The sequence below is a fragment of the Poecilia reticulata genome, chromosome 18 (assembly GCF_904066995.2).
Source record: "Poecilia reticulata chromosome 18, P_reticulata-male-v2, whole genome shotgun sequence".
NCBI classification, from domain to species: Eukaryota; Metazoa; Chordata; class Actinopteri; order Cyprinodontiformes; family Poeciliidae; genus Poecilia; species Poecilia reticulata.
In genome coordinates this window covers 24,206,904-24,222,828 of record NC_088847.1, presented here as the reverse complement: position 1 = coordinate 24,222,828, position 15,925 = coordinate 24,206,904, and the positions used below count along the sequence as shown (strand labels likewise).

Below are 15,925 nucleotides of genomic sequence, written 5' to 3'. Positions count from 1 at the left end.
TGATGCTGTGAATTTAATCTTTGAGTTTGAGCTGTTTATTTACTAAATACAAATTGGCCAGTTAATCTCCTCCTCCTCTCCCAGATTAAATCCAACCAGAAGCTGTTGGAGCTGCTGATGTTTTTAGCAGCATGTTGGCCCCTCAGGCAGATTCTGCCCCAGGCCCCATCAGCCTTGGACCGGCCCTGCAGGATGAGTTAAACCTGCTGCACTGAGCAGAGATGAGCAACAAACGGGAGATTTAATTCAATGCTGCTAATGTGGCTTCAGCAGCTCCAACATTTCTGTCTGCTGAGTTTAATGAGTCTCAGAAACTGGTTGGTCAGTTTATGGGACGAGTTTCTCTGATCTCTGCCCAACAGTGTGACCGCTGGGCTTCTGCGTTGTATGTGGTGATCGGAGGCCAAGTCTGGGTTTGGAGGGTCTCCGTTTATTTCATCTGTCAATCGGGAGATGTTAGCATTAGCACCTAGCATGTGCTCCAGTTCTCCAATCCAATCTAAATAAGTGTTAGCTGCAGCAAATGTTATAAAGGCGTAATAGCAACTCAAATGAACTCAAATGAAAATATCCAAACACTTATATTTATGTTGTTCAAACAAACGTTTGAACAACATAAATGAAAGGATTACAATAGATTATAAACTTGCCTCTCCCCAGTGGAACGAATGACAAAAGAGGAAATTAATAACTTAATATTCATAATAGTCCTGGAGGACCCTGAACAAGAGAAGAAGAAGAAGGCAGAGCTGGAGGACCAACCCCATTATAGTAGACACAGAGAACCACAGCAACAGTCAAGTAGAGGCGGACAAATACATGAAAGAACATATTAATATACAACCATCAGCTGAAGAACATCTCCAGGATTAGAGGACTGATGTCTCAGATCAGAGAAACTCATCCTGTGTTTATCTTTAGCCGCATTGATTCCTGCAGCAGCATCTTCACAGGTCTGACTGATAAATCAATCAAACAGCTGCAGCTGTTCTGACTAAAACCAGGAAGATGGAGACATAACTCCAGGTTTAAAGTTCCTCCTCTGGCTCCCTGTAGCTCAGAGAATAGACTTTAAAATACTGATGTTAGTTTATAAATCACTGAACGGTTTAGCACCACAACACATTAAAGATCTGTTGTTGCTGTACCAACCGTCTGGACCCCTCAGATCTATGCTAGTAAAGCATGGCGGGCTGCCAGGCTTATAATACTCTGGATTCAGTGTTTCTGACATCGTTTCACTCATATTTTCCTCTGGGCTGAGAGCCAATCAGAGAAAGGTACTGACCAGGCTCCGCCCCCCAGGAAACACGTGGATGTGACCTCTGACCCTGACGGCTCTCTGGAGCCCCGCCCACTGGGAATCGGCCAATCCCAGCACAGTCTGGACCGGTCGCCCTGACAACCAGACATGAGCCTCTGCCGTCCCGTCGTCAAACACCAACCTGGAACCAGAACCAGAACAAAAACAGAATCAGGACCAGAAGTCAGATGGTACCGGGTTCTACCCAGTTCCAGTCGGTATTAGAGCCAGAACCAGAACCAGAACCAGAACCAGGGGCCTCATGCAGAAAACACTGTGCAGTTTTCACACTAAAACCTGGAGCCCTGAACATGTAGAAAACAGCGGCGCACAAAGACATGGGATCATAAAGCCGCACCTGGTGGCGCAACTTAGATTTATAAACCTTATTTACAGGAAGTAGAGCAGCTGGTGGTCGTTGCCATAGATACATGTTGATGTAAATAAATACATGTTGATGTAAATTAGTGTAAATACCTGGAAGTCTGTCACCAGGTGAAGCAGTAACCATGGCAACGTCCTTGTTTGAACCAGTATTTATATTAATATTTTATTAAAAGGTGCTTTGAGGGCCCATAATGTCACCTCTCAGAAATAAAAACACATTTTAAAGAACCAAAAGTCCAAATGAAATAAATAAAGAACCAAAAGTCCAAATGAAATAAATAAAGAACCAAAAGTCCAAATGAAATAAATGTAAAAACCATCAGGATTTACGGCCAGAGTCTCTGGGGAAACGGGACGTTTATTAATAGCAGAATCATGTGAATAAGTTACAGAGTAAAGAGGCTTCATGTCCACTGAAGGACGGCTGCAGCTGGACCGGTACCGGTACCGCCCGGCTCCTCACAGGTTCTGCTCAGATCCAGGAGGACCAGTCTGGTCGATCACCAATAAACCATCAGATCCATCTGATCTGTGATCCATTGTTCTCCATCAGAGCTGCACAGGTAGCTGCTCACCTGGACCAGCTGAGATGATCAACCTGCTGGTGGTTTGACCAGCAGCTTGGAGTGAATCTGCTGACCAGCCTGTTTCCTCCTGTCAGTCAGGATGAAACGACCCACAGACGCATTTCATGGTCAGTTTCATCTCTGAGGCTCAAACTGAGGGACTCAGTTATGGTCAGGATGTCAGGTTTTCACTGTCTGTCAGTCTGAGGATAAATGTGGCTCAGTTTAAACATTAAAACCATCAGTTTGGTGCTTCTGGGTCTAAATACCTGGATGACGTCAGACTTCAGTTTACAGAGTTTTGACTCTTTCATGTCGTCCTCAGATAAACTGTTTATTCACACAAACCTTGATGCAAAGTTGATTTTATACCTGATGACCTGAGCGTCAAATATGGGACAGTTTTTGTGCCACGCTGCTTCATGCATGAGGCCCCAGGTAATTGGGTCAGAACCACCAGGTTCTGGTTCTGTTCTCACCTGGCTGTGGCCTGGAAGGCGGCTGATCCACACTGAGAGCTGCAGACCTGGAGAGGAAGAGGAGGAAGAGTTCAACCTTCCTGGTTAAACTGTGGTGGTAGTACCAGAGGAGGCCTGCAGGGGCGCTGCTGCCACAGCTGCAGGTGAACAGCTGTTCAGGTTCACCAGCAGGGGGCAGCACTAGCAGGAGAACTGCAGCTTTAAAAGCTTTGAGCTTCAGGCAGCAGGAATCATTTCTACCAGGATGTTAAAGCAGCTTCATCTCTATGATAATATTCAATATTCAATAATAATAAATAACATGAAACAGAGAAAAACCTGAAACACCCAGAAAACATGGAAATGCTTCTATTTAAAATATCATCCATGTTTATCAGCAGGAGCCTGGTCTGTGATTGGCCGTGACGAGGCTCCGTCCGGTGATGACGAGTCGCGCCGATTGGATGATGAGAGTCTTCCAGGTTGGATTTACGCCAAGGCTTCACCATTAAAGGTCCAATCAGCTGGTGAATGTTAAAAATACTGACTTTCTAAAGCGTGAGCAGAATCTGCTGTAGTTCAGATGGATCAGTTCAGTCCTGCTCTGCGTGGTTTTCCTCCTCTGGTCGTCTCAGTCAGCAGCAGATGGAGTCGGTGAACCAGCAGAGGAACCATTTAACGTCCTGCAGGAAGATTTTACCATCTAGTGATGGATCTGACAGGACGGTTTATCATTTTGGTGATTTTCTCCAGACCGGTCCAGAGTTGGAGGAAAGCAGAAAATAAATGTTTACAATGTTGACAAAAATCTGTCAGACTGATTCACAGACTCTAGAGGATCTCAGCTTCCTTAAAGCCTCTGGATGTTTTTCCACTGACGTCGTCCCTCCAGGTGTCCTGGGTCTCCCCTCCTCCCGGTGGGACCTGAACTCCTCACCAGGGAGGCGTCCAGGAGGCATCCTGACCAGATGCCCGAGCCTCAACTGGCTCCTCTCGACGTGGAGGAGCAGCGGCTCTACTCTGAGTCCCTCCCGGATGACCGAGCTTCTCTCTCTAAGGGAGAGCCCAGCCACCCTGCGGAGGAGGAAACCCATTTCGGCCGCTTGTACCCGTGATCTCGTTCTTTCGGTCATGACCCAAAGCTCATGACCATAGATGAGGGTGGGAACGTAGATCAACCGGTAAATCGAGAGCTTCGCTTTTTGGCTCAGCTCTCTCTTCACCACGACGGACCGGTACAGCGCCCGCTTCACGGCAGACGCTGCCCCAACCCGCCTGTCGATCTCCCTTCTTCCCTCATTATGAACAAGATCCCCAGATACTTAAACTCCTCCACTTGAGGCAGGACGACCCCCCTGACCCGGAGAAGGCACTCTACCCTTTACTGGCTCAAGACCATGGCCTCGGATTTGGAGGCACTGAGCCTCATCCCGGCCGCTTCACACTCGGCTGCGAACCGCTCCAGTGAGAGCTGCTGAGACGCCGGATGGTGGACCAGAATCGCCTCGAAGCCGTACGGAAGTCTGTCTCCATGGCCTCCAAACTCCTCCCACGCCCGAGTTTTTGCCTCAGCAACAACCCGAGCCACATGCCGCTTCGCCCGCCGGTACCTATCAGCTGCTTCTGGAGTCCCACAGGCCAAAAAGGTCCGATTGGATTCCTTCTTCAGCTGGACAGCATCCCTCACCGAACTGTTTAGCTTCAGTCCATTTCCTGTTCTCCCAGCTGCATCCACTCTCCTCTGATTAGCTCGCCTGGCTGCAGCTCTCATCATCTGCAGCTCATCGTTTTCACTCCCAGCTCCGTCTGTTTGGTCCACAGAACCTTGTACCAGGTCCAGTTCTGACCCGGATTCAGCTCCAGATAATATAATTTACCTGCATTAACCCACTGGGCTAAAGTGGCCAAACTTTGTCTCTTTTAGTCCAAAACTGTCACCAGACAAAAAGAATCACATTGTTTTAAAGTCCAGTTACACCTGCAGAACCTCAGAACCTCAGAACCTCTGGGTTCACTGCAGTAACAACACCTGTGTGTGTGTTACCTGTGTGTGTGTTACCTGTGTGTGTGTTACCTGTGTGTGTGTTACCTGTGTGTGTGTTACCTGTGTGTGTTACCTGTGTGTGTGTTACCTGTGTGTGTGTTACCTGTGTGTGTGTGTGTGTTACCTGTGTGTGTGTGTGTTACCTGTGTGTGTGTTACCTGTGTGTGTGTTACCTGTGTGTGTTACCTGTGTGTGTTACCTGTGTGTGTTACCTGTGTGTGTGTTACCTGTGTGTGTGTTACCTGTGTGTGTGTTACCTGTGTGTGTGTTACCTGTGTGTGTTACCTGTGTGTGTGTTACCTGTGTGTGTGTTACCTGTGTGTGTGTGTTATCTGTGTGTGTGTGTGTTACCTGTGTGTGTTACCTGTGTGAGTGTTACATGTGTGTGTGTTACCTGTGTGTGTGTTACCTGTGTGTGTGTTACCTGTGTGTGTTACCTGTGTGTGTGTTACCTGTGTGTGTGTTACCTGTGTGTGTGTTACCTGTGCATATTCACCCCCCCGATGGCTGCAGCTCCACTGCAGCTGCAGGTGAAGGACACAGACCACGTGACCTTTGACCTGGGCCTCACCAGTCCTGCTGGAGGCCCAGTGGGCCAGGTGCATGCTGGGAGCAGGGGGCGGGGCCAACCTGTAACCAGGGGCAACAGACGGTCAGTAGCAGGTGGAGGCAGCAGGTGAGTCCAGGTGAGTCCAGGTTTACCTGCTGCAGTCTCCCAGTGATGTCACTGTGATGCAGCTGACAGGTGAGAGGGAGCAGTACACACCACCTGACCTGGGACAGGTTAGAGGTCAAAGTTCAGACTGGAGGTTAAAGGTCAGCCTGTGACCATGTGATCTACCTGGAGATCTTCCTGAGGAATCCTGACAGCAGCACCTGGTTACCTGGCAACAGACCAGGTGGGTAGGGGGCGTGGCTTAGGTCCAGGTACACACAGAGGCTCCGCCCACTCTGGTCACACACAGTCAGACGAACACCTGGACACACACCTGGTTACCAACGGTTACCTGTTTCACCTGGACAGGTGAGTTTAATCGTTTTTACCTGAGGCCTGTCCGCTCCTGCCCATCAGACTGACCCTTTCTGTGACCCGGCCCTGAAAGGTCACGACCTCTGACCTGCAACACAGACAGCAGGTGAAGCAGCTGCAGTTCCTCTGGTGGCCACAGGGGGCGACGCTGATACCTGCAGTCCAACACCTGGGAGACGGAGAGGATGGAGGGGGGCGGAGCCTGGAGGGAGAGAGAGAGACATCAGAACCAGAACCAGGCCTGGTGGCTTTACCCCCCACAGAGTGAACTCTGACCCCTGCTGCTCTTTACCAATCGATCAGCTGGTTTTATGTGTAACTATTTATTTCAAACCTGACAGCAGAATAAAACATGAACCAGAAATTAAAGACATTTTTGTACTAAAGTATTTTAACCTGCTGGAAAAGGAAGAAACTCATAAAATTCGTTCTGATGTTTTAGTTAATGATTTATTGGGTCAAAGCTTTCCTTAAAACCCCTTCAGCTAATGTATGACTGTCTGCTGCTGATGTTGGCCGATTTGCTCTGAATCCATGTTGATCATTGCTGAGTGGTGGATGTTGGACAAACAGGCCTGTAATTAGTGATTATTGCCAGTTTATACATTGGTTGGATCTTTATTTTCATTTTGTTGGTAAATTGTCCTATTAGAAATGATAAATTACTAAAATAAGTTAATGACCATTTTAATGGCTCTCATGTCATCAGTCAGTGGATGGTTTTACATTTATGCACAGAATAAAGTGATTTCTCTCTCTTCATGGGTTCAGAGACACTGAACTTTAATTATTCTGAACATATTTTAGTTGCTGTTTTTATTGCAGGTATTTTTCTGTGAGGTTCGATATTCACACAATGACTAGTGAATTTATTTACAGGCTTCGTTTCGGCGACATTCTGGTCATTAATACTGTGGATCATTGTTACTGTTAGACGTTTTCCTGATAATATTTAAAATGCTCCATGTTGTTTAGTATTATTTTAATTACTATCCAATAACTCGTATTCCTTTTTACATGCCTTTATAATATTGGTTAACTTATTTTTATATTTCTTATATTTGTTTATATCCAGAAGTTCTGTATTTTATAAATTCCCTAAAAGGTTTTTCTTTTTACATGCATTTTTTAATCCACTGCTCATTTCTTGCTTTTCATCTTATTTCCCTTAACTTGTTATTAAATAGTAATTTAAACTTCTTCATATGCTGAACTCAATCTGGAGACTTTGGAGAGAAAAAAAATGATTAAAAAGTTTATTGACTTCAATGAATTAAAGTTCTTTGGATGCTGAAACGTTGCGCTTTAGTGATGCTGATTCGAGACGTCGCCACCTGGTGGTGGAGGCCAGAGAACGGATGGAGGCCTGGAGGGCCAGGAGGTGGAGAAGGGGCGGATAAAGCCATATTCCTATAAACAGGAGCCTGATGCTGATTGGCTGGTGGCGGATGAACGTGACGCAGCGATTGGATGATGCAGGTGAGGCTGAAGAGTCTTCCAGTTTGAATTTATGCCAAGGCTTCATTTCACATCTTTTATTCTATGAATTAATCTCATTAAATTAATTTACATATGTATTAATCTGTCATCAGATCAGATTTTAGTGCCTTCAGTGATTCTTCTGATCGTCTGTAAATTGATCTGATGTTTTGATCAGTTGATTTGCAGTAACAGTCAGACTGTAAACTCTGGTAAATGATCAATTATATCAGAATAAACTATTTTCAAGAACGTCTGTAAAAATCTAATCAGTGAAGGCTGCACAGTGCGATGTAATGCGGCTGGCCTGGTGGCTTTAGACTCTACATGGGGTTAATACATTATTCTGTTTATTTGGATTTAGATTGTGGAAAAAATGCAACTCTTTGATTTACTCTTATAAATGTTTCCTCCATCCACTTATTGAACATTTCTATATTTGATCTATAAATGTAACTCATAAAAACATTCTTTCCATTTCTAGTCACACATTAAAAACATTATCCATGACAGTTGACATTGTTTCCATCGTCTTATAATTAATGTTAATTAAACAGCTACTTCACCTCCATTTCTGTTTTCACAAACCATTTCACTACTGAGCCTCGTTTCTGATAATCATATTAAAGGTCTGAGTTGTTGGAGGTTCTGTTTGATGTGGTAGAAATTTGCATACTACTATTAAAGTGAATTATTGAATAAATGTTCAGTTTTAATGCTGCTGGTCATCTGGTCATCACCGTAACAGAGACCAGTAAAAATGTCATCAGGATCAATCAGCGATCCACAGCAAGTGTCTCCATCCAGCTGTGTCAGTTGCCATGGTAACGTTTGTATATCTGGCCAATAATTGGCGTTGCTGGATGCAGACCACATGCCAGGCTGTCCTTCACACGTCTCTGGGTAATTTTGGGGAACTGGAGCGGAGATGGATGATCACCTTATAGATGAGTGATGTCCCTCTTTGACCTGCTGCTCTCAGTCCTGCATCAGTTCTGCATCAGTTCTGCATCAGTTCTGCCCTCACAGCATCTGTTAAGTCCTCGTTAATGCAGGTTTTGGATTCCTTAAACGCGTTGGGGCGCTGCAGAAATAGATGATCCGTCCTTGCACCTCTGCTCCGTTTCCTCTGGGTTTCCCAGTGCAGTGAGCTCTCTCCATCTTGATCTCATGTCGCAGCTTTTCAGACCGTCTCCACTTTCTCCTCCGTCTATTTGGCGACTCAGTAATTCTGTTGATCACCAGATTGATTGTCCCTCCAGGTCCTCCATCTTATCGGTGATTACCAACAGGCCATCACAAGCTTTAAATACGTCGGACTGCAGCGAGTTCCCACATTCGCTCAACACCTGTTGCTTTGCTGTCATCCACACCTTTCTATGTAAACCTCTGGCTGGATTTAATGTCCTGCGCTTCTCTGTCAGCTCGTCCAGTCTGCCGTTTGTCCACAATGATTTTAACAAGGCCTCTGAAATTGTCCTGTTGTTGCTATAGCAACTCCGTGTGCATTTCCTTCTGCTGGCTCAGTAACTCCTTCACTCCTGAGAGCAAAACAAACTCCTCATCTCGTCTCGGATCCTTTGAGGAATTATTTCACCGGCTTTTACCGAAAATAAATAATCTGATGTCAGTTAACCCCAACTCTCACTGTCTCTTGTTGCCGATCACTAATGCTTGCCTGCAGAAGCCGGTGTGCAGCTGACCTCCCTTTCCTTCTGCCCGCGCAGCAGCGAATCCTAACGATGTGGTGAGGAACTACAACGTGTGAACAGGGAAGTTGGCGTGAAAAATCCCTGAAGCCGTCAAAATGCATCAACACAACGGATCTAATGTTACGTTCAAATGACGGAGCAAACAAGAGCCTGACGAAGTTCGGCTGCATCCGGATCCAGACGGCAGGTAAAGCAGAACAGTACCAACGTTCACCCAGAACAGAATCAGTCAGAAAGCTGAACAATTAACCAGAAAAATGATTTAAGTCAACAAGCTGAGCTGCTGGTTCTGCTCTGACTGCTGGTCCGCAGCTACTGGTGGTGAGAGTTCAGACCAGTGACGTGGCAGAGCCTCACCCGTCACCATGGAAACATATATAGTGATAAAATCATTTATGTTGCCATTTTCACCCTGTGGTTTGTACTATAAACTATTTTTATTTATCTTAACCAACGTTTCTTCAAAGTCGCTGACTGCCTGGCTGCCATTCGATGCTCCTCCTGTCTGCATGTCGCCAATAAAATGGCTGAGAAACATTTAATATATGGACTGATTTTCCATAATTTAGCTCATGTATGTGACGCACAGTGTTTGTGTCACCAGCTGTGTGTGTGTCGTGGTTAGTGTGCGGAGGACAGACAGGAGGCAGTTCTCTTGCCTGATGCCAGGGGGCGCTCATGATCCCAGACATTGCTATAAATAATTCAGGAGAATTATAAAGAAGTGCTGAGATATTCTGTTTTCTAACATGATAACGTCTTTGCCGCTTCAGCACCGTGACCAACGTTCAGAGGATGAAAACAGTGACCACTGGTCATCCCAGAAAGCCCAAAATGGGTTTTAGTCAAATAAATAATTCAGCAGGAGGAGACAGCAATATTTCTGTTCATTTTGATAGATTATTGACATGAGATCTGGGATGTGACACCAGGTTCAGTCTAACCCAGGTTTTCTAAAAGCAGGGCTGAACCCGGTATTACACCGAGCGCTACAGCTAATACTAGCTAGGAGGAAACAGACGCACCCAGCACAACGCTTTCATTCTATTGGCTGAGAGGTTGCTAGGCGACTAAGGCAGCTCCATGTTTCATAGCGAGCAGAGGCTGAGCATAAGCGCGAGGAGAAGTTTTGAGTGCAACTATTACAAGTTTTGAGAACAAAAGACATGAAATCCTGACTGCGTGTTGGATTATGGCAGGAAAATCCCTCATAATCTCTGGATGTCCTCCTCTCTGTCCTCCTGCTTCTCTTTTAGGTGAGTCTCTGATGTGTAAGTCTGTCACTATGTCTGAAACATGTTATAGTTCAGTTCAAGGTGGAACATCGTCTACAGGCTGTGGAGGCTTAGAAAGGACCTGATCCGACATGTGATGGTTGTAAACAAACTTCAGCCCTTTCACACATTCTGGACTCGGTGCAAACATGGATATTGGCAAAGTATCTTTGATAGTTTCTGATCAATATCTGGACAAACTGCTGATCCATCACCACTCAGATCTTTGGTTTGGCTGCAGCAGAGGAAACATCAGGACTGTTGGCTTCCTGCTCTCTAGACTCATCAGATGGATCCACATCCTCCAGGATGTGGGATTAGGGTTAGGGGAGGTTACAGTGGGGAAAATAAGTATTTAGTCAGTCACCAATTGTGCAAGTTCTCCCAGTTAAAAAGATGGGAGGCCTGTAATTGACATCAGAGGGAGACCTCAACTATGAGAGACAAAATGTGAAAAAAAATTTGAGAAAATCATTTTGTCTGAATTTTAAAGAATTTATTTGCAAATAATGGTGGAAAATAAGTATTTGGTCACCTACAAACAAGCAAGATTTCTGGCTGTCACTGACCTGTAACTTCTTTTTTAAGAGGCTCCTCTTTCCCCCACTCATTACCTGTATTAATGGCACCAGTTTGAAGTTGTTAACAGTATAAAAGACACCTGCCCACAACCTCAAACAGTCACACTCCAAACTCCACTATGGTGAAGACGAAAGAGCTGTCGGAGGACACCAGAAACCGAATTGTAGACCTGCACCAGGCTGGGAATACTGAATCTGCAATAGGCAAGCAGCTTGGTGTGAAGAAATCTACTGTGGGAGCAATAATCAGAAAATGGAAGACCTACAAGACCACTACTAATCTCCCTCGATCTGGGGCTCCACGCAAGATCTCAGCCCGTGGGGTCAGAATGATCACAAGAATGGTGAGCAAAAATCCAGAACCACACGGGGGAACCTAGTGAATGACCTGCAGAGAGCTGGGACCAAAGTAACAAAGGCTACCATCAGTAACACACTACGCCGCCAGGGACTCAAACCTGCAGTGCCAGACGTTCCCCCTGCTTAAGCCAGGACATGTCAAGGCCCGTCTCAAGTTTGCTAGAGAGCATTTGGATGATCCAGAAGATGACTGGGAGAATATCATATGGTCAGATGAAACCAAAGTAGAACTTTTTGGTCAGAACTCTATTCGTCGTGTTTGGAGGAGAATGAATGCTGAGTTGCATCCAAAGAACACCATGCCTACTGTGAAGCATGGGGGTGGCAGCATCATGCTTTAGGGCTGTTTTTCTGCCAAGGGACCAGGACGACTGATCCGTGTAAAGGAAAGAATGAATGGGGCCATGTATCGTCACATTTTGAGTGAAAACCTCCTTCCATCAACAAGGGCATTGAAGGTGAAACGTGGCTGGGTCTTTCAGCAGGACGATGATCCCAAACACACCACCCGGGTAACGAAGGAGTGGCTTCGTAAGAAGCATTTCAGGGTCCTGGAGTGGCCTAGCCAGTCTCCAGGGTAACGAAGGAGTGGCTTCGTAAGAAGCATTTCAAGGGCCTGGAGTGGCCTAGCCAGACCACAGGGTAACGAAGGAGTGGCTTCGTAAGAAGCATTTCAGGGTCCTGGAGTGGCCTAGCCAGTCTCCAGGGTAACGAAGGAGTGGCTTCGTAAGAAGCATTTCAGGGTCCTGGAGTGGCCTAGCCAGTCTCCAGGGTAACGAAGGAGTGGCTTCGTAAGAAGCATTTCAGGGTCCTGGAGTGGCCGAGCCAGTCTCCAGGGTAACGAAGGAGTGGCTTCGTAAGAAGCATTTCAAGGTCCTGGAGTGGCCTAGCCAGTCTCCAGATGTCAACCCCATAGAAAATCTGTGGAGGGAGTTGAAAGTCCGTGTTGTCCAGCGACAGCCCCAGAACATCACAGCTCTAGAGAAGATCTGCATGGAGGAATGGGCCAAAATACCAGCAACAGTGTGTGAGAACCTTGTGAAGACTTACAGAAAACGTTTGATCTCTGTCATTGCCAACAAAGGGCATATAGCAAAGTATTGAGATGAACTTTTGTTATTGACCAAATACTTATTTTCCACCATTATTTGCAAATAAATTCTTTAAAAATCAGAAAATGTGATTTTCTGGATTTTTCTCTCCTTTTGTCTCTTATAGTTGAGGTTTATATCTATGATGAAAATTACAGGCCTCTCTCATCTTTTTAACTGGGAGAACTTGCACAATTGGTGGCTGACTAAATACTTTTTTGCCCCACTATAGGGCCATTTATCCTCCTCTGTGGTTTAACACATAATATATTTTCACATTTTAATAAGTGGCGTCTGACTGTCCAAATGAAAACCTTTGTCCCTTCATGAGACTATTTATTATAACTTATTGGACTCAGCTGACTAAACATTATGAACAACTTTTAAGTTGATTCTTTCCATTATTTCTTATCTCTGGATTTATAAGCAAGAAACATTAAAATAATCATTTCATCTAAAATAAATGGAGTAAAATGTTTTTATAGAAATGTATTTATTACAATAACATACAAAAAGATATTCATCCAATGTTTGGGGAGTCATGAAAAAATGTAAGTATATAAAATATGAGGACAGTGAGGAAGACGATGTCAGGAGGAGGAAGAGGATCACTGGGGAGCTGCATGGAAACCTGGAGCTGAGGCCTCAGGCCTGAATGAAGCAATAAAAATTTATATTAAAACAAGTTTACGCTGCATGTAAGAAGCCAATCGAAGGGAAGAATATATTTCACACAATAATATGAATGTAAAAACTAAAATAATCACAGGAAGCAAATATTAGTAACTGGTATTGGAAGAAAACAGTCAGAGTTTAAAAGATACTAACATCTTCAGAAGTATCGAAATCTCCAGAGAGGAATATTAGAAAGAATATTATATTTTTATATGTACCAAACGGCCCACATTTAAACTCTTCATGTCACTTTGAGCCGCTACGAACAGCGGAAAACAACAAGGTGACTTACTGGGATCAGGCTGCGGTTAGCAGGGTAAACAGACTCCACCCGGCCGCTGAGCCTGGAGTCGCCTGGAGTCGCCTGGAGTCGCCTGGAGTCGCCTGGAACCGCCTGGAGCCGCCTGGAGTCACCTGGAGCCGCCTGGAACCGCCTGGAGCCGCCTGGAACCGCCTGGAACCGCCTGGAGCTGCTTGGAGCCGCCTGGAACCACCTGGAGCCGCCTGGAGCTGCCTGGAGCTGCTTGGAGCTGCTTGCAGCCGCCTGGAGCCGCCTGGAGTTGCCTGGAGCCGCCTGGAGTCGCCTGGAGTTGCCTGGAGCCGCCTGGAGCCGCCAGGCCCCGTTAGCAGAGCTACGTTGCTCTGAAAACTCTGCAGTATATTTCAAAGAAACCTAAGTTTGGATGAACTGAGTGGCAGATGAAGCTATGAGAGTCAGTCAGTCGCTGCAGCTGGTTCAGATGCTGCTGCACCACTTTTAACAGGAACTGGAAAGAGGGAGCATGTGACCCCTGACCCCTGACCTGGCCTCACTTCACTGGCTGCCTGTATATTTCAAGATTCATTTTAAAATTCTTATGTTTGTTTTTAAATCACTACATAATCTCACCCCGGCTGACCTCTGAGCTTCTTCACCCCTACGGGCCCCATCGGTCTCTCAGGTCCAGCTGCTCCTGGAGGAACCGAGGTCCAGGAGGCTCAGAGGGTCAGAGCTTCTCTGTCCTGGGCCCAAAGTTATGGACCAACTTGCCTTGGCAGGTCAGAGACGCCCCTTCACTGTCCACTTTAAAGCTCGTCTTAAACCATCTATTTTACTGGGCTTTCAACTCCAGCAGGATCCAGTTTTAAACTGTATGTTTTTAAACTGTAAGAGTTTTTATTTTAAATTATGTTTAATGTACAGCACTTTGCATCAGCTGTGGTTGTTTTAAAGTGCTTCATAAATAAAGTTGGTTTGGTAAAAACATCTTAAAATAACTTTTTGTTACAAATTAATACTGTACTTACCTGTTTATCGCTGCTGGAGCCGCAGGCAGGTATGGAAAGCCACTTCCTGGTGCTCTGGCCTTTCAAAATAAAATAATAAACTAAAAACTCAGATCAACCATTTTTATCTGTGACCTGATGCCCGGTATCATTTGTTTCTCACAGGAGCTTTACGTAAACTGACTTGTCTTTGGCTGAAATATAGAGCATGAAAGGATGAAGCTTGTCTCCTGCAGCCTGCATGATGTCTTCGGCTCCTGTGTAAAAACAGACAGACCTTCTCGGACAGGCCGACTGTCAATAATGAAATAATGAAATTCACAGGTCGTTTTTTCCATTTTCGTTTTATGCACTAAATGGGAATCGGATAACGATCCCGTTATCCGATTCCCCATTTTGGTTTAGTAAATGAAAAAAAAGTCAATTTCCATTTTCTCATTTCTGATTTCAAACAAAAAACAAACTGCCTGAAAATACATGAACCTGCTGGAATCCAGGTGTTTGGATGGTCCTTTTGCTGCTTTTCCCTCTTTTACCACCAGAGGGAGCCAAGAGGCTGTTTCCTACCTGGAGGGTGTTGTCTGTGTTCTGGATCCTGCACACCTGCAATTACTCACATCATCTGGAGGAGTATATGAGCAGGGAGCTGCTGACACTTCAGTGCCAGAGAGGTAGCCAGTATTTGGTGCTCCAGCCCTCCGTGTTACTCACTGTAATCTTCCTTCTTAGACATCTGGTGGTTTCTCCTTGTGCTCCTCCTCAGGTGATTCCTTATGACGCTGTGGATGTTGCCCACTGGTTGCCCGAGCTCCACTGACGTCTCCAGAGTCAGCAAACCCCTTTTGGATTACGCAAGTCTGCAGACTCTCTCTCCTGGCCTCCTCTGATCCAAAGCTTACCTGTCCGCCCTCCACCTGAACTCGACCTGTTAACCAGTGATTTTCCCCCAGACAAGCCCTACTAAAGTCTGACCAGTCCAGTCATGCTGTACTGCCGTTTACCACGACCCCTGAACTCACCATCTCTCTGTTCCCACACTCCAGTGATCCTGATAGCAGCTTTTCCCAGGACCTGGTTGTTGATCATTATTGTGTTTAGAACAAACCGGTTGAACTGATTCCTGTTCTCCTCCTGGTGATCTTCTGCATGAGGGTTAAGAAATTAGAGTCCATCACGACACCAGGAGGGTTTTAGTCTGGATTTAAGGAGCTCAGGGTTTCAGCTGTTTCACAGTTTTCTGGAGGTTTGTTCCAGATTCGTGGTGCATAGAAGCTGAATGCTGCTTCTCCATGTTTGGTTCTGGTTCTGATGCAGAGCAGAACCAGAACCTGACGGGTCTGGAAGGTTGGTACAGCAGCAGCAGACCTGTAATGTGTTGTGGTGCTGAAACGTTTAGTGATTTACAAACAGTCAGGATTTTAAAGTCGATTATTGATTCCTAATTATCTGTGGCTTCATGTTTCCTTCCTCCTCTACATGATCACTATGGTTCCACTTGGATCTGCTGATCTTTCATTCATAAACTTCTTCTTGAACCTGTAGAACCTGTAGAACCTGGGTCAAGAGGTCATGGAAATTATACTGCAGGTCCTGGAGAGTCCTGGAAAGTCCTGGAATGTTTTCCTAAATACCAGTGGCAGAACCTCCATGAGCCCTTCGCCCAGCATCAGGAGAACTTCAGTGATGGGATCCGGACCGG

At 45.6% G+C, this 15,925-nt stretch overlaps 1 protein-coding gene and 1 long non-coding RNA gene across 2 annotated transcripts in view; one reads left to right on the top strand and one right to left on the bottom strand.

Annotated features, from left to right (window-relative positions):
• The window catches only part of LOC145548631 (uncharacterized), a 59,262-nt gene that overhangs the window by 15,488 nt on the left and 27,849 nt on the right, over positions 1 to 15,925 (top strand). The gene's annotated exons all lie outside the window — the stretch shown is intronic.
• On the bottom strand, positions 181 to 8,254 carry LOC145548628 (CST complex subunit CTC1-like). Its single transcript, XM_081599392.1, has 8 exons — positions 8,208 to 8,254; positions 5,944 to 5,990; positions 5,803 to 5,876; positions 5,600 to 5,735; positions 5,461 to 5,532; positions 5,241 to 5,388; positions 2,736 to 2,782; positions 181 to 1,445 (listed from the first exon to the last, which is right to left on the bottom strand). Exons 3-8 carry the CDS (start codon positions 5,825 to 5,827, stop codon positions 1,271 to 1,273), a joined length of 603 nt encoding a protein of 200 aa, XP_081455518.1. The 5' UTR covers positions 5,828 to 5,876; positions 5,944 to 5,990; positions 8,208 to 8,254; the 3' UTR covers positions 181 to 1,270.

Coding starts and splice junctions, on each gene's coding strand:
- LOC145548628 (XM_081599392.1), bottom strand. CDS start 5,827: ATGGGCAGGAGCGGACAGGCCTCAG. Junction 5,389..5,460: donor TCACTGGGAGACTGCAGCAG/GTAAACCTGGAC, acceptor CCCTGGTTACAG/GTTGGCCCCGCCCCCTGCTC. Junction 1,446..2,735: donor GCCTTCCAGGCCACAGCCAG/GTGAGAACAGAA, acceptor TTCTGGTTCCAG/GTTGGTGTTTGACGACGGGA.